The sequence below is a fragment of the Gaeumannomyces tritici genome (genome assembly GCF_000145635.1).
Source record: "Gaeumannomyces tritici R3-111a-1 unplaced genomic scaffold supercont2.1, whole genome shotgun sequence".
Taxonomy (NCBI): Eukaryota; Fungi; Ascomycota; class Sordariomycetes; order Magnaporthales; family Magnaporthaceae; genus Gaeumannomyces; species Gaeumannomyces tritici.
In genome coordinates this window covers 3,285,595-3,308,326 of record NW_008804545.1, presented here as the reverse complement: position 1 = coordinate 3,308,326, position 22,732 = coordinate 3,285,595, and the positions used below count along the sequence as shown (strand labels likewise).

The 22,732-nt window shown below is 58.5% G+C and overlaps 8 protein-coding genes across 8 annotated transcripts; 6 read left to right on the top strand and 2 right to left on the bottom strand.

The window, feature by feature from the left end:
* Positions 1–229: 229 nt before the first annotated feature.
* On the top strand, positions 230–4,240 carry GGTG_01033 (hypothetical protein). The gene is made up of 6 exons (XM_009218790.1): positions 230–342; positions 452–1,077; positions 1,180–1,507; positions 1,599–1,858; positions 1,939–2,136; positions 2,226–4,240. The coding sequence occupies exons 2-6, from the start codon at positions 958–960 to the stop codon at positions 3,786–3,788; spliced, it is 2,469 nt and encodes an 822-aa protein (XP_009217054.1). The 5' UTR covers positions 230–342; positions 452–957; the 3' UTR covers positions 3,789–4,240.
* Positions 4,241–4,477: 237 nt separating this feature from the next.
* Positions 4,478–6,487, top strand: GGTG_01032 (hypothetical protein). Its single transcript, XM_009218789.1, has one exon. The coding sequence runs from the start codon at positions 4,503–4,505 to the stop codon at positions 6,072–6,074; it is 1,572 nt and encodes a 523-aa protein (XP_009217053.1). The 5' UTR covers positions 4,478–4,502; the 3' UTR covers positions 6,075–6,487.
* Positions 6,488–7,654: 1,167 nt separating this feature from the next.
* Positions 7,655–9,090, top strand: GGTG_01031 (hypothetical protein; the record flags this gene model as incomplete). Its single annotated transcript, XM_009218788.1, has 2 exons — positions 7,655–8,623; positions 8,713–9,090. 2 exons carry the CDS (start codon positions 7,655–7,657, stop codon positions 9,088–9,090), a joined length of 1,347 nt encoding a protein of 448 aa, XP_009217052.1.
* A 609-nt stretch (positions 9,091–9,699) lies between these two features.
* Positions 9,700–10,727, top strand: GGTG_01030 (hypothetical protein). The gene is made up of 3 exons (XM_009218787.1): positions 9,700–9,929; positions 10,023–10,092; positions 10,233–10,727. Exons 1-3 carry the CDS (start codon positions 9,712–9,714, stop codon positions 10,419–10,421), a joined length of 477 nt encoding a protein of 158 aa, XP_009217051.1. The 5' UTR covers positions 9,700–9,711; the 3' UTR covers positions 10,422–10,727.
* On the bottom strand, positions 10,549–16,898 carry GGTG_01029 (hypothetical protein). The gene is made up of 3 exons (XM_009218786.1): positions 16,520–16,898; positions 12,447–16,449; positions 10,549–12,358 (listed from the first exon to the last, which is right to left on the bottom strand). The coding sequence occupies exons 1-3, from the start codon at positions 16,588–16,590 to the stop codon at positions 11,051–11,053; spliced, it is 5,382 nt and encodes a 1,793-aa protein (XP_009217050.1). The 5' UTR covers positions 16,591–16,898; the 3' UTR covers positions 10,549–11,050.
* Positions 16,899–17,935: 1,037 nt separating this feature from the next.
* On the top strand, positions 17,936–19,238 carry GGTG_01028 (hypothetical protein; the record flags this gene model as incomplete). Its single annotated transcript, XM_009218785.1, has 6 exons — positions 17,936–18,170; positions 18,247–18,313; positions 18,439–18,584; positions 18,690–18,793; positions 18,882–19,167; positions 19,234–19,238. 6 exons carry the CDS (start codon positions 17,936–17,938, stop codon positions 19,236–19,238), a joined length of 843 nt encoding a protein of 280 aa, XP_009217049.1.
* A 594-nt stretch (positions 19,239–19,832) lies between these two features.
* Positions 19,833–21,007, top strand: GGTG_01027 (synaptobrevin; the record flags this gene model as incomplete). The annotated part of the gene is made up of 3 exons (XM_009218784.1): positions 19,833–19,982; positions 20,049–20,443; positions 20,503–21,007. The coding sequence occupies 3 exons, from the start codon at positions 19,833–19,835 to the stop codon at positions 21,005–21,007; spliced, it is 1,050 nt and encodes a 349-aa protein (XP_009217048.1).
* Positions 21,008–21,101: 94 nt separating this feature from the next.
* Positions 21,102–22,526, bottom strand: GGTG_01026 (hypothetical protein). The gene is made up of 2 exons (XM_009218783.1): positions 22,406–22,526; positions 21,102–22,285 (listed from the first exon to the last, which is right to left on the bottom strand). Exons 1-2 carry the CDS (start codon positions 22,409–22,411, stop codon positions 21,290–21,292), a joined length of 1,002 nt encoding a protein of 333 aa, XP_009217047.1. The 5' UTR covers positions 22,412–22,526; the 3' UTR covers positions 21,102–21,289.
* Positions 22,527–22,732: the final 206 nt, after the last annotated feature.

Genomic DNA, 22,732 nt, shown 5'->3' with positions numbered 1-22,732 from the left:
AATATGACGTACAACAACAGCTCCCACATCATCAATTGCACGGTAGGTAGCTAGAATCAACGTCGAGAGCTAGCAGGAGGGAGCAAAAGCCCAGACCATTGAGTGGGGGCAGGGACATTCCACTGGGGTGGGACCTGTAGCTCCAGTTATGCCCTTGGCGTGCCACGCGTGCCTGGTTGCACGTGTTTTCAAACAAGCTCTTGACGTCATTGAGCCGCGGGTGTGACGATTTCATTTCCATTGGCAACACGACACAACAACCAGGACATCATTCACGCAAACAGACAAGCGTAGAACACGGCAAGGCATTGAGCCCGGGTAACTCGGCTTCACGTCAATTAGGTACGACTTCCTTGGAAAGCGATAACGGAGGCGTCCACATAGTCGAAGCCCAGCCAATGCAACGCAGTCAGCGGGCACTGAACAGGCTAGCTGACGCGCACTGATCCAGCTCTGGTTGCGACATTTTGACTGGGTCGCCATCTACGCCAGCCGACAGGAATCCAGTAAGTGGCGCAAGACTCAACTTGCAGCTCCTGATAGCAACCCCCTGCAAGCTGTAGCGCCATCGCCCTTTTGGCTGCGACAGGCCGCTCGCCCCCTTTGTTGTTGTTTCGGGCCGCAGGTGCAGACACTCCTCGTTCGACGGATGACGTCCTACACTTGTCCTTCGCACCTGGCGCGACCTCTGCCAGCCCAGACTGAAAACCCTAGCCCCCGTCCCATTTAACCTTCCGGCCTCGATCCATCCACTCCCGCACAGTCACCACAACTCTCCCGTCTTCATCTACATTGGTAAACTTAATTCCCAGTAATATTTCCTGACATCTTTCCAGGGCGTCTTAGCCTCCCGCCCTTCCGCAAAAGAAAACAAAAGGAAAAGAGAACCAGCTCCGTGGGCGCGTGTTACTTCACACTCTTCCTCCCGCTGAACGCCAACCGCCAGCGCCCGGCAGCATGGCGACCGCCACATCTGTCAACAAGCCCGTCGACGTCAAGCAGAAGGACGCCGACGTGGCCCGTAAGCTCCAGGTTTATGGTATCATCTCCGCCTTTCAGCACGGAAAATACCCTTCAGTATGTGCACAACCTCACCCCCTTGTTCGCGTGACGACTTCGCCGGAGCTGCCATAGTTCGCAGCCGAGATTCTAACCACGCATTCCCTTGCCTATGAACAGAACGACCAGGTAGATGTTGCTCTCAACAGCTTCCTGACCTCCAAGGCCCTGGCGAGCCCTTCTGAGAAGCTCTCACCAGAGGGCCGAGCTCTTGTGGCCGACTTCCAGGACGTCGTGCGCAAGGCTCAGCACCTGATCCTGTCCAAGAACGCGGGAAACCTCCTGCAGGATTTTGGCTGGCAGACGTCGCACTTCGACCCCAAGTCTCTGCAGGCTCCTGGCGCTCCCGTGGATAAGGAGACCGCCAAAGCCCATGGAGACCGTGCCGCCGAAGGTCTCCGGACACTAGGCAGGTTGATCATCACCAATGGCCAGTTCCGCAAACTACGTGAGTCGTCCCACATCACAGCTGTGGTTTCCTCCCCCATATCGTCCACTTTTTCAGTCTTCTAAACAAACGCGGCCCCCACTCTTTTTAGTCAAGGATGCGACCATCATCTTTAGGGACATGGCCGGCGATGCGGCCACCAAGGCTGCTGCCAGCGTCCGACCCTCAGAAGCCGATCTTGCCCAGATCGATCGCCCGGCTGATGACAACACCTGGCACGATGCTCCGGATTTTTCCAAGGGCAATCTGAAGAAGCAGGTTCAGGGTGCATACAGCAAGGGCCCGGCCAACAACAAGACCTCCAACAGTGACGCGGGCGCGACTCTGGCCAATAGCCTACAGACCGGACAGGTATGTTCGCTGCGGTCCAGGCAACCAGGCCCTCTAGTTCTCTCAACCTCCCTCAGACACCAGCTGACATGGGTGTCTAGGAACCTACGGATGCCCTGGCATCAGCCGCTGGCGCTTCTCCCTCAGTCCCAGTTGACCAGGCCCGAGCAGAGGAGCTGACTGCCGAAGGCAAAGAAGCGGCTCGGGCCAAGACCCAAGAGTATCGGGAACGTACCAAGCGCTACTTGGAGCAGAAGATGCCCCAGGACAGGCGTGAGCAGGCCATCTGGCGCTTGAAGGTAAGCGTGATACGGATGCCCGCGCATCGGCAGGTTTTTCGGACGTTCCGTGTCGGCCTTGGCATAAATATACTGACAACATGCCTTAGAAAATGATCATCGAGTGCCAGCAGCATCCCGACTACCAGCACGCCATACAGACACTTCTCGACCTTGCTGAGCAATATGGCCGTCACGCCAGGGTGCTTGGTCAAGAGGGCTCCGGCACTGCTAAGGAGGCCAGGTCATCCAGCCTTGGTCAAGCCGAGGCCGACCTGAAGGTCCTGATTGAGCGATTTGCCAATGGAACGTCCACCGACGACCTTTGGGCCGCCATCGGCCAGATATACCGCGATGCTGATCGTGACCCTGAGCTACGCGACTGGTTCAGAGACACCAATGCCTATGTGCGGAGGTGCCTGAAGGAGCAGGGCTACATCTTGGATGATTCATCGACTGAGGAGTGGAACCATCTCTACGACCACGGCAACTATCTCCTGCGGGAGAAATACAAGACCCACACAGACCGAATCGTCGACGAGATCAAGTTCCTGATCGACCAATTTGACCAAGACCCCCAGAACAAGTCCTTCGGTGAGGCTGTCAAGAAGCTGTTCAACGACCTGGGCAACGACGAGAACGGCAAGCCCAAGTTCAAGAAGCATCTAGTGAAGGATCTGACCGACATCATCATTCCCGCTATTTTCGAGAATATCGCCTATGTTCCGGTCCCTCGCATAGAGTTCTCGGATCATCAGGTGGATGCGGTGATCGAAAACCTCGTCCTGGAGAGCGACAACTTCACCCCCAACCTGCTCGATGTGCACAGCGAGAACTACATGCGCTGGGGGCGCAAGAAGATCAGCTCAAAGAACAAGCACTCCGCCGAGGTCCATGTTTCGGGCATCCAGATGGACCTCCGTGATGTCAGCTACTACGTCAAGCGCAAGCAGGGCTTCCCGTCTCTCACGGACACAGGCCGTGCCGACATCTTCATGGGTGGCGACGGTTTCTCCTTCAAGCTCAAGATATCGACGCCCGATGAGAAAGATGTTCAGAAGTTCTTCAGGGTCGATAAGGTCGACGTGGACGTTAAGAACCTCAAGATCAAGCTCCACGAGTCGAAGCACAAGCTTCTGTTCAGCATCGCGCAGCCACTGCTGCTCAAGGTGATGCGGCCGGCGCTCCAGAAGGCCCTGGGCAAGGCGATTCGGGACAATTTCAACCAGCTCGATCAGCTCCTTTTCAAGCTTAAGCAGGAGGCCGATCGCGGGTTAGAGCAGGCCAAGTCTGATCCGGAGAACGTCCCCAACATCTACAGTCGGTACGCTTCGGCTGTCCAGCGCGAGGTCCTCGAAGGGAAGAAGAAGGCGGAGAAAGTGGCGGCCGACAAGAAGGTCAACTACGCCGTGACTCAAAACGACAGCATGTTCCCCGATGTCAAGCTCCCGGGCGGCATCAGCTCCAAGGCCACCGAGTACCGCGAGCTCGCGCTTAAGGGAGACCGATGGGAGAGCCCCGTGTTCTCCATCGGGAAAGCTTCCAAGAGCAAAGACCTGCCGCCGCCACCCCAGGTTGTCCGCAAGCCGCACTCCGTTGCTAGCGGTGCTACATCCCAGAACAGCCTTGGAGGTCAGCAGCCGCTGGCACAGCCCGGGATCCAGGCCATGTAGGAAGCATTTTATCTGCGTCGGATCTGTCTCGATTCTACTCGAGTCTCGTTCGTGGCTTTTTCGGTTTGTTTGATTCCAGTTTCCCACTTGTCTGATTGGTTTCCTATGTCTCGCTTCAGTGAGAACCTCGACTACCCCTACTATCTCTTCCTGCTGCTTTTGTCTCTGGCAATGTTGGCAACACAGAGCACCTCATTTCACAGCACAATACCTGCAATTGTCTTTTCCTTTGCGCCTGGGTCGAATCCTCGGATTAATAATAATGACAAAAGTCCATGAATTTTCAATATCCTAGGCTCGAGTCTGATGTGTTTTCTTGCAATGGATACTGGAAATGGATACCTAGGAAAAGGTGTGTGGGTCGTCAGTTGCCGTTTGCTAGAAATGCGCAAGTACGGTAGTTCTTTTTTACGACGTCCAAGTTCCCAAGATTCATGTGAATATGTTGATCGCTTGTATCTGCTCGTGGTAACCCCTTCATCGTATTCGCGGGTGTAAGCCCTGTAGAGTAAAATGATTGACGCAATGCGACGCCATCTTTTCGTTGTGAACGAACTAGGAACAGGCTCGAACGACCCGACACAGCATCCCCCCACCACCTTACCCCATATCGCCCCACTCATTACCAGGGAGTAGGGTGCCTTATCGATACCAATTGAAGCATTAGTTTTTTTTTTTTCCTAGCTTCCCAACCATCGATGGCATCATCTGTCGATGAACGTCGCAACTTGGCTCTTGGTCCAGCAAGTCTCTCTATCTAGCGAAACTATAATTTCATTGGACTGCGAGAGGCATTCAACAACAGCAATGGCCAAGCGGAAGCGAGATGGGGCGCCGCCTACAAACGACGAGTCTTCAAAACAGGCAACAAAACGCGCCAAAGCTCCAGTTGCGGTTCCATCTCCATCTCCAGCCTCCGCCGCCGCCCAGTTGGTGATTCAGATCGTCGCTGGTTCCTACGACCGAGTACTCCACGGGCTCACTGCAAGAATATCAACCACAGATGATGCGCCTTCGGTCGAATTCGCAGATACGTTTCTCTTCGATGCGCACACGTCGGCCATAAAGTGCCTGGCCGTCTCGCCGCCGTCGGCGCCGGCGCCTGGGCAAAGCCAGAGCGTGATGCTGGCAACCGGCGGGACGGACGAGAGGATCAACGTCTATACGATATCGGCGCATCCCCCGCGGCGCGATGCCCAGCAGCAGCAGATCTCGTCGCTCGCCCCGCGGCCGGTGCTGGAGAACTCAAAGAACCGGGAGCTGGGCACGCTGCTACACCACTCGTCTACCATCACGAAACTGAGCTTCCCGACGCGCTCCAAGCTCATGTCGGCATCTGAAGACTCGACCATTGCCGTCACCAGGACCCGAGACTGGTCCCTCCTATCGGCCATAAAAGCTCCTATCCCAAAAGTGTGGGGGCGGCCCAGCGGCGACACGGCGCCCCTCGGTGGGGTGCCTTCGGGCGTCAACGACTTTGCCGTCCACTCCAGTATGAAGCTGATGATCAGCGTCACCAAGGGCGAGCGGTGCATGCGTCTATGGAACCTGGTTACCGGCAAGAAGGCGGGCGTGCTCAACTTCGACAAGGACCTTTTGCATCAGATGGGCGAGGGCAAGCTCTCGATGGGCGAGGGGAGGAGCGTGGTATGGGGGTCGGCCGATGGCGAGGACGAATTCGCCGTCGCATTCGACCGGGAGGTCCTGGTCTACGGCATGGGCGGCACGCCCCGGTGTAGGGTCGTCAGCAACACCAAGAGCAAGGTGCACCGAATTCGCTACGTGCAGGTGGGCGAAGACGACGCAAGTTATCTGGCCGTGTCGACCGAGGATGGCCGCATCTGCCTGTACTCGACTAGAGACGAGGATCTACAACAGCCCAAATCCAGAGAGGGTGCCGGAAAGAAGGAGGAGCAGCGGGTGCCGACAGCCATGCTGGTCGGAGTACTTGGAGGACGTGAGCGCGGCGTGACCAGCAGGATCAAGGATTTTGTGATACTGCCGGGAGCTGCAGCCTCTGGGGCGAATACCAGGCCCTGTATTGCTGTTTCGGGCAGCAGCGACGGCAAGTTGGGGATATGGAGGTTAACGGGGGGCGAGCTGGCCTCGGCTCGCGGATCCGGGGGCGGAAAGCAGGTGGGAAAGCTGGTGGGGAGCTACGAGACACAGAACCGCATCACGTGCATCACGGCATTCGAGATGATACCCAGACCGGAGGGAGCTGATGACGAAAGCGACCGGGAGGAAGAGGAGGCGACGGACGAAGACGAGGACAAAGACGAATAGACAACCAATGGCAACAGATGGTTGATGAAGACTATGGAGCCATGTGGTGATATTTCACGCCCTACATCTATCTTGCCATCGCGTATATGGGCCGTTAAGAGTTACTCGATAGAAACAGTAATGTGCCCCGGAATAGGCATAATGATTTAGCTGCCTGGGTCAGGATCTGAACCAAAAACCCTCTGCCTGAGGAACACATGTATCGTCTCTGCGTCATGCATGCTCGTCAGTTGTAGTCGAAGCTTTTGTGGCCTGAAATTTGGGTTGAGAGCCATGTATGATTGGCACTCGAGCAAGTCCATAGATACAGGTAGCCAGCATGGCCAGCCACGGCAGCAACAGGAATTGGAAGCCCCCGTCCCCAATTTCCTGTGCCATGTTATCCTTTCCCGTCCCTCGTATCTAATGTTTATGGCCTGACTGTGCGGTCCATATGGGCGCAGGATTTTCTTTGGGCAGCGTGCCAGTAAAGCAGATAGCACGGAATCCCAACAAATTAGCACAGATTTTTTCTTGCTGCCTTTTTTTTCTTGCCGCCAAGGAAGCATGTGAAAATGAGCTACCCCCGGCTGCTGCACCCTTGATGCCGCATCTGCATATCCGCACCCGGACTAGCGTTGTCTGGGTGCAAAAAGAACTAGACCAGCCCATCATCCATGCAGCTAGTGACTGCACCCCGCACAACACCCCATCCAATGGGGTGCGACGGGCTTGCCCCTCCGACACGGAAGTGCCTTTGGGGTGGTATTTTCTTGCCTTATTTATTCCGGCAAACCTTCTTCTGCAAGTCCCCTCGTTGGGCTGGAGCTAGCTGTTGAAGTGGCTTGTGAACGCTAGCGCTAAGTTTCGGTGACTTGTTCAATTGGTAAGGCATGAAGGGAAATAAACAAAAAAAAAAGCGAAAAAAAAAAGACAAAAGCATTCATCCGGCCACACTGCAGACGTGCCAATCAGCCCTCGAGGACAGCACGCTAAACAGCCGGGCCCAACTGGGGGTGGGTCAGTGCCGAGCCTGCCCTAGAACTAGCGGGCCCGGCAGTCCCTGAGGATGGCCTGGAATTGACAATACCAAGCTGAGGTACTATTTGAAACGAGGCAGCAGACAAGAAAATTCGGGTTCTTGTACAAAAGGATAGATATTGAAAAAGGGAGAGAAGTAGGTACTTATTGTCTATAGTTTGTGCGTGAGAGATAGATAGAGGGACAAGACAAGGGACTAAAAAAGAAAAAGGAGGGAAAAAAGGACAACAAAAAACCTAGGGACGACGGGTGCGCGACGAACCCACTTCTCCAACCCTTTGGCTGGGCCTTTTCCGAGTCACTGTCGGGGTCAAGCAGGCTTTGCACTACACCATTCAAATCAGTCGAGGGTGACCACCTGACGCCCGCAGTCCTTGCCTCCCACCATTGCTCCTTTCTTACTCCTGGGGCAGTTGTCACTCTCACGATCCTGCAGCCAAAAAAGAAGAGGAAAAAAAGGAAAGACGAAGTCAACAACAACTAAACCAACGGATCCAGCCAGATCAAGCCGTACCCTCTCCTCCCCATCGCCTTTTAGGGCTCTACCCAGCTCCCCCCCGATGCCAGCCGACTCTACGCCGCCGGTGATAGTCCGACCCATCCCCCGACGGCCCTTCAATCTCAACTTCACCAGCGCGACGCCGCCCGACGAAGATTCATCGCCGTCACCGGGACCACGGCGGCCCGCCGACGATGGCTCGCTCTCGCCACTCCACGCTCGCGACTACGCCCGTCCCCAGTTCCTGCGCAGCGGCGGCCCGTCAAACGTCCCTTCAGAACCCGGCAGCGCCTCGATATCGCGCGCCCAGTCCATCATGAACCTGACCTCATCCACCCTGTTTGGCATCTACAGCCCAACCACGACGGGTCCTGGCCCTGGCAGGGGCTTCGGCTCTTCGTATACATACAACGACCGCGATGAATCCGGCACCCCCTGGGGCGCGGGCGCCGAGTCGCCGCGCGAGCACGACCCCGAGGAGCGCGACCGCAACGAGGCCCTCGACCGGCTCCGGGAGCGCCTCGGCGTGCCACCCAAGTCCCACACCCGCGGCCCCGCCGCCGCTGCCACATACGCCATGCCCTTGTCGCCGGCGCTACCGCCCGAGCCCCGGGCCCCGGCCGCCGACCCGGCGGTACCTACCTCGCGCTCGGGCCTAGTGCTGTCGCTTGCCGCAAAGGTGGTGCTCCTCTTCGCCCTCGGTGTGGGCTACGGCATGCTCGTGTGCAGGTTGCAGGACGAGCACGGCTCGGGCATGCACCATGAGGGCCGGCAGTCCGGCGGCTCCTTCTTCCCCGCCAAGGGCTCGCAGGACTCGCGCTACGTGGCCTTCTGGGGCTTCTCCGGGGTCCTGCTCGGCTCGCTGCTTCCGTGGTTCGACCACTTTTGGGACCGGACCTTTGGTTCCGACAGACAGCCAGCCCCGGGCCACGCGCCAGAAGGCGCTGAATCCGACAGTACCAGGCCCGACACCGACTGGGCGCTAGTGATCCGCGGGGTTGGGGCGTTTGCGGGTATCGTATTTGCCATTGTGGGTGTTCCATCTCCTTGGGGCCCCTCGTTATCCTGTGCCGTACCGCTTTTTGCTAACCAGGGGCCTCGCCGCACGCAAATCTCCAGCGCAAGCTCCCTTGGGCGTCAACCATGCAGGTGTCGCTGACCCTTGCCCTGGTAAACCCGTTCCTCTGGTACCTGATTGACCGGTCCAAGTCGGGCTTCACCCTCGCGAGCGCCGTGGGCGTGGTCGGGACGGCCGTCATCGCCGGCGTGGACCCCGGCATGATGCCGACGCCGACGGGGTACAGCTCGGGGCTGGCCCATGACGACGGCTCGGGCCCGTCGTGGGCGGAGCCGCTGGGCAGCCACGCGGCCGTCGAGACGGGCATCTGGATGCTCAGCGTCCTCTTTTGCAGCTGCGTCTGCTTTGGAAACATTGGGAGGCGGCTGGCTTTGAGCACGTCGTCGCCCGCCCGAGGCCGCTGGGGCGGGGTGAAATGACGGCCTTCGACATGGCTGTGAGCCCTGCGATGCCCTGCCGCTGCCGCAGGGCACACGCATCGACCTAGGTTTCCAGTCGGCTGTTGACCTTGGTTGCATTCATCTTGTCTCCTTGGGCTACGGCACATCTACCACGCATTCATGTCCTGACCAGTCCCCATCTGTCCCGCTGCCTATACATGCACTACCCGGGCCATCCTTTTTGATCGGCGTAGATTGTATAGGCTGCCCTGTTCCTGTTCTGGTTTCCGGTGGCTCGCCCCTGATCTTGCCCTTCTCCCGTTCCCGCCGCTCTGCATCCTATGCTTGCTCTCCGAGACCCCATGTGCTCATCCTCGTGCTCCATCTACCTACCACCTGTTTCCCGAAATGGCATTGCGCAGTACGCGCGCTAGCGGTGTTTTGTCGGATGAATAGGGATTTTGATAGCAACCCACCCAACCTTTTTTTTTCCGACTCGAAAGGCTGCGGTTGGGGGTCCATTTCCATGCTTTCTGATAAAGGAGCCTGGCGTATGCGCTAAACCCAACCAGGGGCTCCCGCCTTGTTTTGAATGTGGAGATATGGGATGGGAATAGCTTGGGGTCATCACGTGGAGATAACGACGATAACACGGAATTGATGTCTCTTTGCGGGCAAGGTGGACGTCACTTCAGATGTTTGCTCCTAAGGCCCGGTATTTTTCTTCTCAAAGCCGTCTTTGCCGTCGTGAACAAGCTCCCTCCTTCCATCCTCGGCACGGGAAACCAAGGCGATTTGACAGCCAGTCCCCACCTTCCGAAGCCTTCGCGATCTTCCCCTCCGTCACCAACGCCAAGCCGGGGAGCAGAGATGGATAAGTAAGCTTGCACGAAACCACGGAGCGTCGATCGCCTTGAGGATGCAGTTCGCATGCTAACCGTTCCCACCTCCCCGCCCCTGCCCGCGCACAGCCTTACCGCAACAGAGATGAAGGAGCTGGAGACTCGGATGCAGAAGAGGCAGGTCAAGGAGTTTGTCGGCGTAAGTTTTAGCAAAGACGTCCCACCTTGACTCCTATACAAGACGAAGAGAGGGGAAGAAGGAAGAAAGAAAAAAGAGGAAAAGAAAGCAGGGAACAACGGGACGCTGACGCCGCCCGCCGCCCGCCCCCGCCAATACAGCTCTTCAGCAACCTCGTCGACCACTGCTTCATGTCGTGCATCGAGGACTTCACGTCCAAGTCGCTCTCGTCGCGCGAGACGGGCTGCGTCGCCCGCTGCGTCCAGAAGGACATGGCGGCCGCCCAGCGCCTCAGCGAGCGCTTCCAGGAGCATAACGCCGCCCAGATGGCGAACCAGCAACAACGATGAGCGGCGCCCGGCGCCCCGACCATCCCCCGCTCCGACTGTACGATACAAGAAGAAAAAAAAACACTTGCGGCGACGATGACGGCTGTGGGAGGAAGAGGGAGAGGAGGAAAGAGGATCATGAGCATTTCCCACTCTGTAACAACTCTCTCATGTTGACGTTTCCATGTCTCTTTTCCATTGGATTTTTTCCACTTTGGTACTTTACATGAAAAACAAAAGGGATAATAGATGACTGAACCCATATTAATCCGACACAAGGCAGGCATAAATATGGATCCACGGACCTGGCGGGCAGTGATGTTGGGCTCTCGCCTTGGTGGAAATCGGATGGCTCCTGGGTATTAAAAAAAAGCTTTCCGACGGATGACGGACTATCTGCACTTGGGTATACCAAAACATCATCCATCTTCTATCTGCACCCATCCTTGCTTTTCTCCAAGTCGCAAAACTCCAACCCGCCATGAAAAGGGTCAACGAGAAAGAAAAGGGGAGGCTATAGTGGTGGTGGGGGGCGATCAAGGGAACGACAAAACTAAACCAACATGGGGCTCGCGATGGGGTTCATTGTTCATGTCATATCGAGGCAAATGATGCAGAAAGAAAACCCCCTGTCTGCGGTCGTCGTCACTTTACTCCACATCGTCGCTCAGTATCGTCTTGACAGAGTCCAAGAGCGAAACCACTTTCTCTTCGAGCCGGCTCTCGGCGCCGTCGCCGCCCGCGGCCTTGGTGGCCCGCCACTCGATCTCCCGGTTGCCCAGCGGCAGCAGGCGCTCGCGCAGGAGATTCGGGCGCGTGAGCAGGAACTCGACGTGCTCCAGGAGCGACGCCGCGTCCCAGGGCACCTCGGGGATGTCGCGGTTGTTGCTGAGCCGCAGCGCGTCCAGGACCCGCGTCAGCAGGGCGAGCGAGTGCACTTCGGACACGGCGAGCAGCGTGATGTGGCGCGGGCCGTCCCGACTCGCCGTCCGGCTGGCGCCGGGCGACTCGAACCGCCGCACGCTCGACTCGAGCAGGCCCGAGAACCAGTTCAGCACAAACGCCACCTCGGGCGCGATGGTGGCGCCGAGCGCGCCCAGGATGTTGATCATGAGCGGGAGCACCGCCTTGGCCCAGATGCTGTAGCAGCGCTGCGCGCCCACGGCGCTGGCAAAGGGCGACACGTTGGGCCGCCTCATCAGGTTGGCCACCCTGGCCGACGTCACGTGGCCGAGTAGCCCGTCCAACGCCAGCTGCTCCGCCACGGCCGGCACGGCCGACAGCTCGAGCAGGAAGAGGAGACTCAGCTCGCCATAGACAGGGTCACCACCGTCCGCCAGCCGGTCCGACCACGAGAACAGCGACATGGCGACATGGAGTACGTCGTGCGACGCCATCAGGTTCAGCACCTGTGTGCTACACTCGTCCACGCCGGGCACAGCCAGGCACGCCTGCAGGATAGCCGTTATGAGCGCCACGTCGTCCGACGCCACCGTTGTGTCGGGCTCGTGGATCAGCGCCACGAGCGTGCGAAACCCTTGGCCCACGACCCGGTCCAGGATCCCGAGCACGTTCTGCGTCACCGCCACTGACGCCTCCGCCCGGCGACAGCCGCGAAGGATCACGTAGAGCGTCTTCAGCAGTGTCCGGTAGTGTTCGACTTGACTGGCTCCGAAGGGGTCATCAACCCCATTCAGCGTCGTCCATAGCGTCCCAAGCAGCTGCGGTGCCTCTTTGCTAAGCTCCGACGCGTCCGCTAGCCGCTGGACCAGAGTCAGGGCCAGATTTGCCTGAGCCTTGCTGAGACTGATGAAAATCTGCTCCGGACCCTTCGGGCTGTGACTCGCCGACAAGCACTGCCCTGCCACCTGCGTCATCAAAACAGCCATGTTCTTGTTCTTGGGCAGGAGGCACACGCTGAGCTCCAGGAGAAGAAACTCCCAAGCATGGAAGAGAGCCTGTTGAGGGAAACGAGGAAGAGAAGGTCAGACAGAATGAAGCAGGAGGGGAGGAGGGAGAAGGCACAAACTAAGCGAGATGACTTACTATCTGGCCATCGACCAGCGAGAGGTTGAGGTTGACCATCTCCATCTCACTCCTGAAGCCGCTGTCTCGCGGGCCAACCCAGCCCGCGTCAAAATCGAGCATCTGCTGGGCAAGGTCGAGGGCGTAGTAGTACTGCTTGCCCAGCTCCCGCGGCGCAAAAGGCGTGCGCTTGAAGGCGCTGGGTGGGATCTTGTTGTAGCGGGTTGCAAAGTTTTTGGCAAAGTTGACGTGGAGGGACGTGTTGTACCCCGAAACCTGGATGCCGTCCCGCAGGAAGTAGTCCAGGTCCTGCAACAGCTGCTGTGCAAACGAGCTCCCCTGACCCGTCTGCCGTAGGTGGTACAGTTGCATCGCAAACGTTTCGGCAATGTATGCCGCTATCCTAGCCTGGTTCGCCGCCTCGCCCGGGCTCGTCTTGGCTATGGCCGTCGACGACTTCAGCTCGCGCACGTACTTGCGGAGCTGGTCGACGTGAGCGCTGTCCTTGAGCATGGCGAAGATGGCCCAGGGCCAATGGTTTTGTGCCGCTGTGAAGAACTCGAGCACCGCAAGCGCCTCCTCGCTGGGTATTGATGATATATCCTGCAGCCTGTCTCGCGCCGCAGCGAGCACCGAGTCCTTGCGTACCCGCGACGTCTTACCTGTCTTGCTGTCAGCACTGAAGGCGTCGCGCGGGACGCTCCCCGTCAGCAGGCAGCTCGCCAGCCAGCGCTGCCTGCTGCGTACTATGGTCGAGAGCAGCTTCCACAGTCGTGTCGTCTCGCCGGGACGGTCGAACGGGCGGTCCAGCCGCGAGAGCAGCTTGAGGAACGACTTGGAGATCTGGGGACCCAGGTAACCGAGAAGTGATGGAGGCTCGCTATCCACCACGCCCTCGGCGCTCGTCACAACGGCCTCCAGAAGGCCGAGCGCCGGAGCTCGGAAGCGCTCGCTGACGGCACATAGCCGTGCGAGGAGAGAGCTTGCCTTAAAGAGCTGCAGCTCTAGAACTGTTGTCGGTTTGTTGAGTGAAGTGGCGGCCTTGACGAGCGACGTCCCCAGCTCCAGGACGGCTGCAAGCCGGGACGAGAGGGTCTCCGCCGCCCGTGGGTAGAGCCCGGACGATTCGGGCATCTCCAGGGCCGCCAGCAGCGTTAACAGCAGGGGGTGGAATTTCAGGCCGGCCGAAGACGACGACAGGAAACAGTCAACGACGTATCCCGCCGCCGGGGCAAGGCACTCGGTCAGGCGCTGGTTCGAGTCGTCGATGCTGTAAGTGAACACCACCAGCTTGTTTAGCACTTGGGCGAGCTGGCCAACAATGGTGCTGTGGTGGAGGCCCGACGTGTATCTCCAGGCCGACGAGTTTTCAAACATGTCCATGGCCGTCTGCGCGGTAGAGAGCGCCACCTGGGCCAGGATTTTGTCTGAGATGCCGACCCAGAGGCTGCCGAGACTGCCGTCGCTTCCCGTATGCTGCAGAGCACCTGGTTTGGCGATGACAACCTTGCGGCGAACCGAGCTCTCCATGGCGCTGTCTACCAGATCCGACAGCAGGCGGATGGTGGAGTCGAGGAAGAGAAAGCGGTCCGCGCTCAGCTCGGCGTTGCCGGTGATGCGGGACAGCCTGCCGGCGTGGGCCTCGGTGTTCAGCAGCTCGCACCTAGCCATATACGACCAGACGCGGCCAGGGCACAGGGGCATGACAGTGTGCACGAAGCGCACGCACTCGTAGAGGACTGTGATCGAGGACGCGGCTTCGCTGCTGGCCGAGTCGTTCTGAATGGCGCCATCAAGAATGCCGCATACGATGGCGATGACGTCCCTGGTCCGGGACACAGCCTTGCTCGTCTCTTGGAGGATGGATATACCGGCTTGCGGGCCCTGCATCTTCGTCTCGCGGCGGACCAGAGCAGTGAGGAGGGAGACGGTCTCGGCCACCTCGTCCGCGCCGAGTGGTTGGAGAATTGACCTGTGAGCTTGCTGAGACAGATACACCTCGAGCCGCTTCCCCATCAGCGCCAGCGCAGAGTGCTCGAAGTCGAACATCACAAGCCTGCCGCTGTCTGTGATGAAGCGCCCGTACGAGCCAGCGGCAAGACAGAAGGGTTCGTGGTCGTCGGGTCGTCGCCTCCACAAGGACGACCCCGACTCGAAAAGCGGAATGTCCTCCATTATCTGGATCGCGTTGGCATTCTCCTCCTCCTGAACTAGCTGATATTCCTGGAAATCCTCGGGCAGAATAAAAGTCAACGTCGGCGTCTTAAGAAGATGCTCCGTCACCATGCCCGACGACTCCTCGTCGCCTGCACGGGCAGCCAGGAGCTTGCACATGTTTGTAAAGGGTGTGTACTCGTAGGGATATCGGTTGAGAGCCTCGCGCACGTACGAGTCCTGCAGGTCCCGGTCCTGCAGGACGACGTCGGCGGGGGATTCGACCCCGGGGCCGGGGCCGGGGCCTGGCTCGTTGTTATCCTCGGAGAGAATCGCGAACAGGCATGCCAGCGGCTCCGACTTGTAACCCACGAAGTGGAAAGTGAACTTCAGGAGGTCCAGGAAAACGCATCGTGCCTTGGCGCCAATCTCGCGCGCAAATGCTGCCTCGGGCCCGCTGCCAGCGCACGAGGCAAAGCTTGCAAGGACATCATAGACCAAGCCACCAGCGGTGGCAGCCTGGGCCAAACCCTCGACAACTTGTAGGTCCTGTGACATGGAGGCCGTGACCAGGAAGTGGTCGTAGCTGCGAGCCTCCAACGAGATGATACTGCCGGCCGAGTTGCGCCGGGTGAGGCCAGGTTGGGGATGGCCATCAAGTTCGAAGCCAGCCTGTGCACGCTGGTTTTGCGCCAGGTCCCTCCTCTCGGCCCGCTCCTGGTATGCCGAGTACATGCGATGCAGAAGTAGTGTCCATATAAAGACGACGGGCGTCGGCGAGACTAGGCTGTTATCCGCCGCGCCCTGTATCGCGCCGTGGATCTGTAAAAGGACGTCGGCCTCCTGGAGATAAGCCTCCTCGTCCTCTCCGAGCTCCAGATCCTGGTCCAGAAAAGCCATCGACCTGGGAATGTTGAGCAGCGCCATTGACACGGCACATACAAGGCACTTGAGAGGCATGGCAAGCTCCGCCACACCTTCGTCTGCCGGCGAGAGTGCGTCGAGGAACGCGTACTCAGCGACAAGGGAGAACCACTGGCTGACGAGCGCTGGTGGCGCAAATGTGTGTTTGGACGAGTCAGCTAGGATCTGGAGCATTATAGCGGCAGCATGCGCGGATTCGGTCAGGCAGGTCCGGATCCAGTCTACGGCCAGCGCGTCTGTGCGGTATTGCGCCTCCTGTAGGTTTGCCTCAGGGCCAGCTATGAACCGCTTTATGCACTCTGACATATAACTCAGCCAAGCGGGACAGGCTTTCTCTAGAAGCTCGCGCTGCTGAGCTTCCGGCAGCCTTTCGGCAGTGGTAGATCCCTCCAACATGCGAGCAGTCTTGTACTCAGCGGCGGCAGTAAAATGCCGGCGCTCGGACAGGTACGTCTGGAGGATGCGCTGCCGCCGGCTCTCCTCGCGTTGGAAGTCGGTCCAGATTGCTTCGGCATCGGCGTGGCTCGCGGCGGTGAGAGTCGACAGCAGGCCGGCGCCCTGGGAGGCTTGCTGGCCGACAATCTCGTGCAAGTTTGCAACATCTTGGGCCGAGAGAGGCCCGCTCAGGTGGCTGGCGCTGCGGGCCTGGAACTCGGCGACAACGACGCGCAGCGCTGCGGGTTCGTTGAGGGCGACGCCTGTGCTCAGCCAGAGGGCGTCGCTTTTGATCTGGGCGAGGTCGAAGGCCTCATTGGGGGCCGGGGTGACGTTGATAGCGGCCGTTTTCGTCTCGAACTCGGCCTTGGACTGGACGCTGGGCGGCTCGAAGACCTTGGCGGGGTCTCTGAGGAGGCCTTCTACGAACTGGTCGGCGAGGAAGGACGAGACGGCGGGCGAGGAGAGGCGGCCGGGGTCGGCCAGAGAAGAAGATACAGCCTTCCAGGAGCTTCGGCAGGGCCGTGTCAGCGAGAGGGCGTGCGCATGGGGGAGACTGTAACTGGCAGGCTTGGGCTCACAGCAGGATCTTTTCACCCTTCAGACACTCCTCGAGAGGGGGGGAATATGTGCGGTCCGAGGGAGCAGCCATGGCTAGCTGGTGGAGTGCTCGCCCGGTCTAGCTGGTCGCATCGAGGGGCGCCGCAAGAGGAAATCAGCTGGGTTGAATACGCAAAGCGACAGCCATGAGCTAGAGGCAGGTATGTCGAGCTGCTAGCCTTGGAGGCGGCTTTGCGCTGCTGGCGGAGCCAAGTGGTGCCCAGCTCGACAGGCAGGCAGGTCAGCAAGTACTGGTACCGATAGATATGGCGTGGTGAGGAGCTTGCTCGCGCGGCTGCAGGACAGCTTTCCGCGGATGATGGATTTTTCCCAGGTCGAGCTGGTCAGGGATCTTCAGCGATGGGTGTGGCTGGGTTGAGGCAGACGTCGGCGTCGGCGTCCAATGGGGCCGTGGATAAATTTGAGACGCGCTTTCCAACAATTGCGGTCGGCCGAGGTGGGCGGACGCGCCGCGCCAATTGAGCTGCACGGGCGGCCAGTGCCCACCAGACCCCACTATAAGGGCACCTAAATGCAGCTGGCTGACAACTACCTAGGTACCTGTAGCTTGACACCAGACCTCATGCATAATGTGCTTAGACTCGAGACACGCCCAATTCATGTCTAAACAATAAACTCCATGTCCCACAACAACAAGTTGAACCCGATTGAAGAAGGAATTGTTTAAGCTAGCCACCTATCTGGATTTGAGACCTCCACTACAGTATAATGCTGCGGGGAGGTGGTAGGAGCACAGAGATTTTGTGAATGTCTTTTTGTTTACACTGTATGTCTATTTCTACGCCGACTCTCCCCGGCTAGATCTGTCACCTAGCTAGCAAGCTCAAGGGAGGTGAGGGTCGGTGGTGTTTGTGGAAGCTAGCAAGCAAGTAAAGGCCTACAATACCAATAGAACCAGCCTATTGTAGCCCACGTAGGCAAGGACCTCAGACCTAGTCCGAGAAATATTGCTCTCTGGCTAGTTTTCTAACCAATATGTCCCTAAACGTGGCTACTCAGCTCCTCTTTGATTATGTGATCTCGTTAATTCGAGCAGCCGTGCGGGACTGGGCTCCCCCAGTGCCACAGCTCGAACACAGTCACATAAATCACATTGCTTTGTTGGCCGATTTTTCATGATTCTCAGTTGGATCATAATCCTAGGCTGCTGCTAAAGCTCTCATCTGCGGGTGCCTCTTGCTACCTTTGATGGATCCCAGCCTTTCACGAAAGCAGCTCCATACAACGCTTTTGCTTGTAGTTCGTGGCCTTACCAACCTTTTCTTCCATTCTGACCCTGACGACAGCAAACAATTCCTTCTAACACTAGGCTAGGTATTGCTGGTCACCACTACCTCTTTGCTCTTTTCCCCATAGTTCCGGTAGGCTATCTAGCTATGCCTCGGCGAACAGTGACGGCCAAGGTCAAACAGATCTTCTTGGGTCTCAAGATTGCTATCACTGGCGACCTCGGTTGGCCCGACGAGAAGATCAAAGGATGGGTAACCCTTCGTGGAGGCGAACTATGCACAAATATCGACGAGTCGACAACTCATCTGGTTTGCTCCGAGAATGAGTACAAGAACCGAAGCCTTCGAGGGAAGTATAAGTCCTACATAGGCACATCTCAAAGTCGACCCACTTAAGGGTTTGCCTGCAGACAACCTACCAGTCTACCTGCATATGCTAATTAGTCGTCGGATTACAGTCAAGCAAGGACTCCGGCTTGCCAAGGGCAAAAAAGGATGCCGCGTCGTCCACAAGGATTGGCTCGAGTGAGTTCTAATTTCTAGCCATGCTGTTCCCTTGCCATTGCGATATCTTGAGTAGAGATCGACAAAGAGCACAGCCTTTTCAGCCCCTTTCGGTCCCGATACAAGACTAACTTCCATTTACATAGGTACTGCTGCCAGGAAGGCAAGCTGCTGCGCGAGGGACAGTACCTGCTGCGGAACAACAAGCGCGCCGAGGAGGCCAGTGCAAGAGAGGCAAAGAAGATGGAGAAGGGGAAGGAGCTCGAAGAGTGCGGGAGGTTTGTCAATGAGGGTAAGATATACATCCTTCCGTGACCCCCTATACGTCAAAGGATGCCACATGGTACACATGCCAACGAACAGACAGCAGCGCGACTAACTGATAGATATGCACCAGCAATGTACCGCATCTACACCGACGCAAGCGGATTCCAATGCAAGGCCTCCATATCACGCGACGACGAGGAGCACGAGATACTAGGGGAGCGGTTCGACCTTACAGTATGGCCCCAATTCGAGGGACGATTCCACCCGGATAGCCTAGCTAGGACCTAGAAAGTTGGAACTGACGCTTTTGCCTTCGACGCAGCTCTTCGAGTCTAGGGCGAGGCCTCATCTGTACTGGTTCGCAGCCAAGCACTACAAGAAGAAGGGGAGCTCGCAGACGAGCTACTACAGGCCAAGCGGCTCCTGCCAGACGTACGAGCACGAGCTCGCCCTTTTCAAGAGCTTCTTCTTGAACAAAACGGGCGTGCACTGGGAGGATCGGGCGTCTCCGACATGTGCTGAGGAGGGGCGCTTCAGATACATACCTCCGGGTGGTCCCCCTGCTACTTTCCTTCACTGTTCTTCCGTCGGTCGAGGCATGCATCACAGTCAGCCAGCCATGATACCCGCATCTGAATATACGACTAACTGTCAAGCTGTTTCTGCTCTTTCAGATTAGATCACCGCCAGCCAGCGGATGCAACGCAGCCACAGGTGTCGTAGATGTTGGTTGTGTTGCCCCCAGCTGTGCATCTGCTGCCGTCCCCGGTGCTACAGAGCACAGTTAGACGATACGGCGGGAAGTGTTGGTGGAGTTGGTTTGGTTCTCATGATGATAACGTAGCATAGCGTTGGGTTTGGTTTCTTTTTTCTTGCATTCTTTTTTTTTCTGCCTTGTTCCTGTCTGGCGAGAATCTCATTTGGTCGTGGACACATGACGGCATCGAGGTTTATCCTGATAGTGCTGCATAGTTTTGCATTTTGGGCTGAGTTTAGGCGTGTGGAGACGCTATTGGCTGGTAGCCCAGGGCCACATATCCCCTACAGGGTATCTAAATCTAATTCGATACAGGCGCCAGCTTCAGGGGCCAACCAACTAAAAGCCCACAGAGACACCACATCTCAATACTGAAACCACATGCACTGATCGGGCTGCGTCAGCCTCGCCCAACGGCGCACTTGACACACACCAAAACACTCACGTGAATATCGCGTGCGCAACTCAGACTACAAGTAGTGCCAGAACCAACTCCGCGTTCACTATTTAATCACCATGTCAACCTTGACAGCCACGCGAGCTGTAGACCCGCTCGCGGAACTGAACCGGCTGCTGAGCCGACTCCAGCAGTCCACCCTGCGCGCCGACGCCGAGCGGCAGCGGAGGCTGGTGGCGAGCGAGTTCGAGAGGCGCAAGGTCGATACCGTAAGCGCCGGGTCGCCGGTCCCATGCGATGCCAACCTCGCGCGCTAACAAGTTGCACACGCACAGAGCATAAAACATGCCCGGGCCCTGCTGACCGGCCTGGAGCACGAGACCCTGTCGGTCAAGGTCCACGCCAGGCGCCAGGCGCTCCAGGCGGTCCTGAGCCAAAACCGCGAGCTCATAGACGAGCTAGCCGAGAGGATCCGGGACCTGGACGAGATGGCGGACGCCCGGGGCGCCGGGCCCATCGGCCGCGCCGACAACGGCGGGGACGACGAGGAGGACGACGGCGATGAGGACATTCTCAGCGAGGTCTGCGGCAACCTGGCCAGCGCGGCGGACCCGGGCGCCGACTTGGCGTCGCCCGAGCCTGCGTCGCCGCCCCCGCCAAGCACGCGAGCGCCGCGGCGGCGCCCGGACACGAGCCAGACCAGGGGTCGGGGGTCGACGACAACACCCGCGTCCCCAGCAGCACAGGGCAGGAGGCAAGCAAAACGGCGCAGCCAAGCCCTGCCGCCAGACCATCCGCGCCACCCGGGACGGAGGGGACCACAACGTCCCAGACGCTGCGGTCGCGCGCGCCAAAGGCAACGCCGGACGGCGGCAGCGGCGGCGACACGACCACGGCCACAGCCGCCACGGGGCGCAGTCTATTTGGCGACAGCGCCGACGGCCGCGCGCCCTCGACCAGCCAGCTAGCCACCACCGAGTCTATCCTCGACCAGCAGCGGGCCGAGCAGGACCTCCTGTCCGAGTCTATCCTTCGGATGGCGTCCTCCCTGAAGGAGTCCTCCCGGGCGTTCGCGAGCTCGCTCGAGGAGGACAAGCACGTCCTCAGCCGCGCCGGCGACGGCCTAAACAAGAACGAGCAGGGCCTCGAGGCCGCCGCTCGGCAGATGGGGTTCTTGACCAGGATGGCCGAGGGCGAGGGCTTCATAGGCCGTATGAAGCTGTATGTCATGGTTTATGGCCTGATGATGTTTTTGATCCTGCTTGTTTTTGCGATGCCCAAGCTTCGGTTGTAAGAATTAGGGAGGATAGGAATTGGTTAGGCTGCTGTAGGTCGGTAGGATGGCAAGAAAAACAAAAAAACAAAACTCGAAAATATTTTTATCTGTCCCTTTTTTGACCCTCACGCTCCCCTATCTCGTGTATCGTACTTATTCTTCCTCGAAACGATAGACTGATCTCGCTTAGTATTTTACTTCAATAGCGTAGTATATGCCTATATACAAACGCACAATTCTCGGTATAGTTAGAGCAATCTATAGAGAGTGTGGGTGCCATTTCTTTTTTGTATCTATCGACTATTCCTCATCCCGAAACGAGGCGCCGAGGTACCTGACAAAACTCTCGCGGATTCTGGCAACCGTCATGTTGCCGGCACCCTCAAGACCTATGCCACCCCTGTTCAGGGCGAGGAAGGCTCGTCGCAGCCTCTGGAGCTGCGGCAGCATGACCTTGGTGGCGGGGAGCTCGAGCACAAGATCATCCTCGGCCCCGCCGGCGGCGGCTGCAGCGCGTGGAAACTTGAGGACCCCGCCGCCCTGTTCCGGCTGCAGCTCCAATATCCTCTTGACGATGTCCTGGGTCTCGCGGTCTAGCTGGTAGAGGTAGTCGCCCCCGGCGGTGGCCCCCCTCTGTATGGCCACGTTGTTCGGCACCACCTGCTTCCTCCCCTCCCCGGCTATGCTGTCCCACAGCTGGCCGAACACCTCCCTTGCGCGCGCCTCGTCATCATCCCAGACCAGGGCGAACAGGGGACTGTCCCAGCGGCTCATGGCGTTGGGCTCCTCGTAGCGGTAGACCAGGTTCTCCCAGTTGCCCGGCTCGTAGGGGCCCTCTGACTCGTCGTCGCCGGCGGCGGCGCCCTGGCCCTCGTCGAGGGAACGCAGCCGCGCCTGGTTGACGCCCCTGGCCACGTCGACGCCGCACCCGATCTGCAGCACAGCGCTGGGCGTGCTCAGGTTCTTGGCCTCGCAGTAGAGCTGGTAGCGCCACCCCTTGATATAGTTCAGGCCGTCCAGGATGACGATGTCCCGGGGCGACAGCGCCCGCTTCACGGCGGCCGATATGGCGGCCCGGGCATCCTTCTCCGAGGCGTTGGCCGAGCGGGTGTGCGCCGGGAGCTTGTCGGGCGACAAGTCATAGACGGCGCGGGAGATGCCGAGCGTCTGGTCCGAGATCATATGGACGCGGTACTTGGAACCAGCCGGCGTCTGGACCCGCTCCGAAAAGTCGGCGTGCAGTTGCCTTGCCCGCGTCGACTTGCCCGAGGTCGGATAGCCAGTGACCATGACGAGCTTGGGCCAGAGTTATTAGGCCGGGGTCCCCGCTTAGACGGCGCCGCGGTGCTGCTTTGTCCGCGCAGCGATGTGCAGCGCAGCCATGGCGGCGACCTGCTCGGATATCGAAACACTCACCGGCATTATTTCGTTATTCGCCCACCCCGTGAATGGCAAGATGTTAGGTTGCGCAGATTGTGCAAGCAATGAGGATGGAGGAGGGTACCCTCACTTGCGCAGGGAGGCGCTGCCTTAGCTTGCAGCCTACGGAGGTGTGGGGGTTAAATAATCTACAGTGGGGAGGTCACTCGTGAAGCGAGGGCAGGGGCCAGGGGTATGCACTAGCCAATCGATTAAAACGCGTGTGGGCGGATTCGAATTGGTGCTGCGATTGATGTTGAAAAAGAAATGTAGGCTAGGCCTTATTTGGTAGGGGCTGAACATGGGGTGCTCTTGGCGCTACCT

Bases quoted from the DNA above. Each gene is read 5' to 3' on its own strand.
- GGTG_01033 (XM_009218790.1), top strand. From the start codon at position 958: ATGGCGACCGCCACATCTGTCAACAAGCCCGTCGACGTCAAGCAGAAG. The intron at 1,508-1,598 runs GTGAGTCGTCCC...CACTCTTTTTAG, and splicing joins TGGCCAGTTCCGCAAACTAC to TCAAGGATGCGACCATCATC. The intron at 1,859-1,938 runs GTATGTTCGCTG...ATGGGTGTCTAG, and splicing joins ATAGCCTACAGACCGGACAG to GAACCTACGGATGCCCTGGC.
- GGTG_01029 (XM_009218786.1), bottom strand. From the start codon at position 16,590: ATGGCTGCTCCCTCGGACCGCACATATTCCCCCCCTCTCGAGGAGTGT. The intron at 16,450-16,519 runs GTGAGCCCAAGC...GCCCTGCCGAAG, and splicing joins AAGGGTGAAAAGATCCTGCT to CTCCTGGAAGGCTGTATCTT. The intron at 12,359-12,446 runs GTAAGTCATCTC...TTCCCTCAACAG, and splicing joins CGCTGGTCGATGGCCAGATA to GCTCTCTTCCATGCTTGGGA.
- GGTG_01030 (XM_009218787.1), top strand. From the start codon at position 9,712: ATGTCTCTTTGCGGGCAAGGTGGACGTCACTTCAGATGTTTGCTCCTA. The intron at 9,930-10,022 runs GTAAGCTTGCAC...GCCCGCGCACAG, and splicing joins CGGGGAGCAGAGATGGATAA to CCTTACCGCAACAGAGATGA. The intron at 10,093-10,232 runs GTAAGTTTTAGC...CCGCCAATACAG, and splicing joins AGGTCAAGGAGTTTGTCGGC to CTCTTCAGCAACCTCGTCGA.
- GGTG_01032 (XM_009218789.1), top strand. From the start codon at position 4,503: ATGAACGTCGCAACTTGGCTCTTGGTCCAGCAAGTCTCTCTATCTAGC.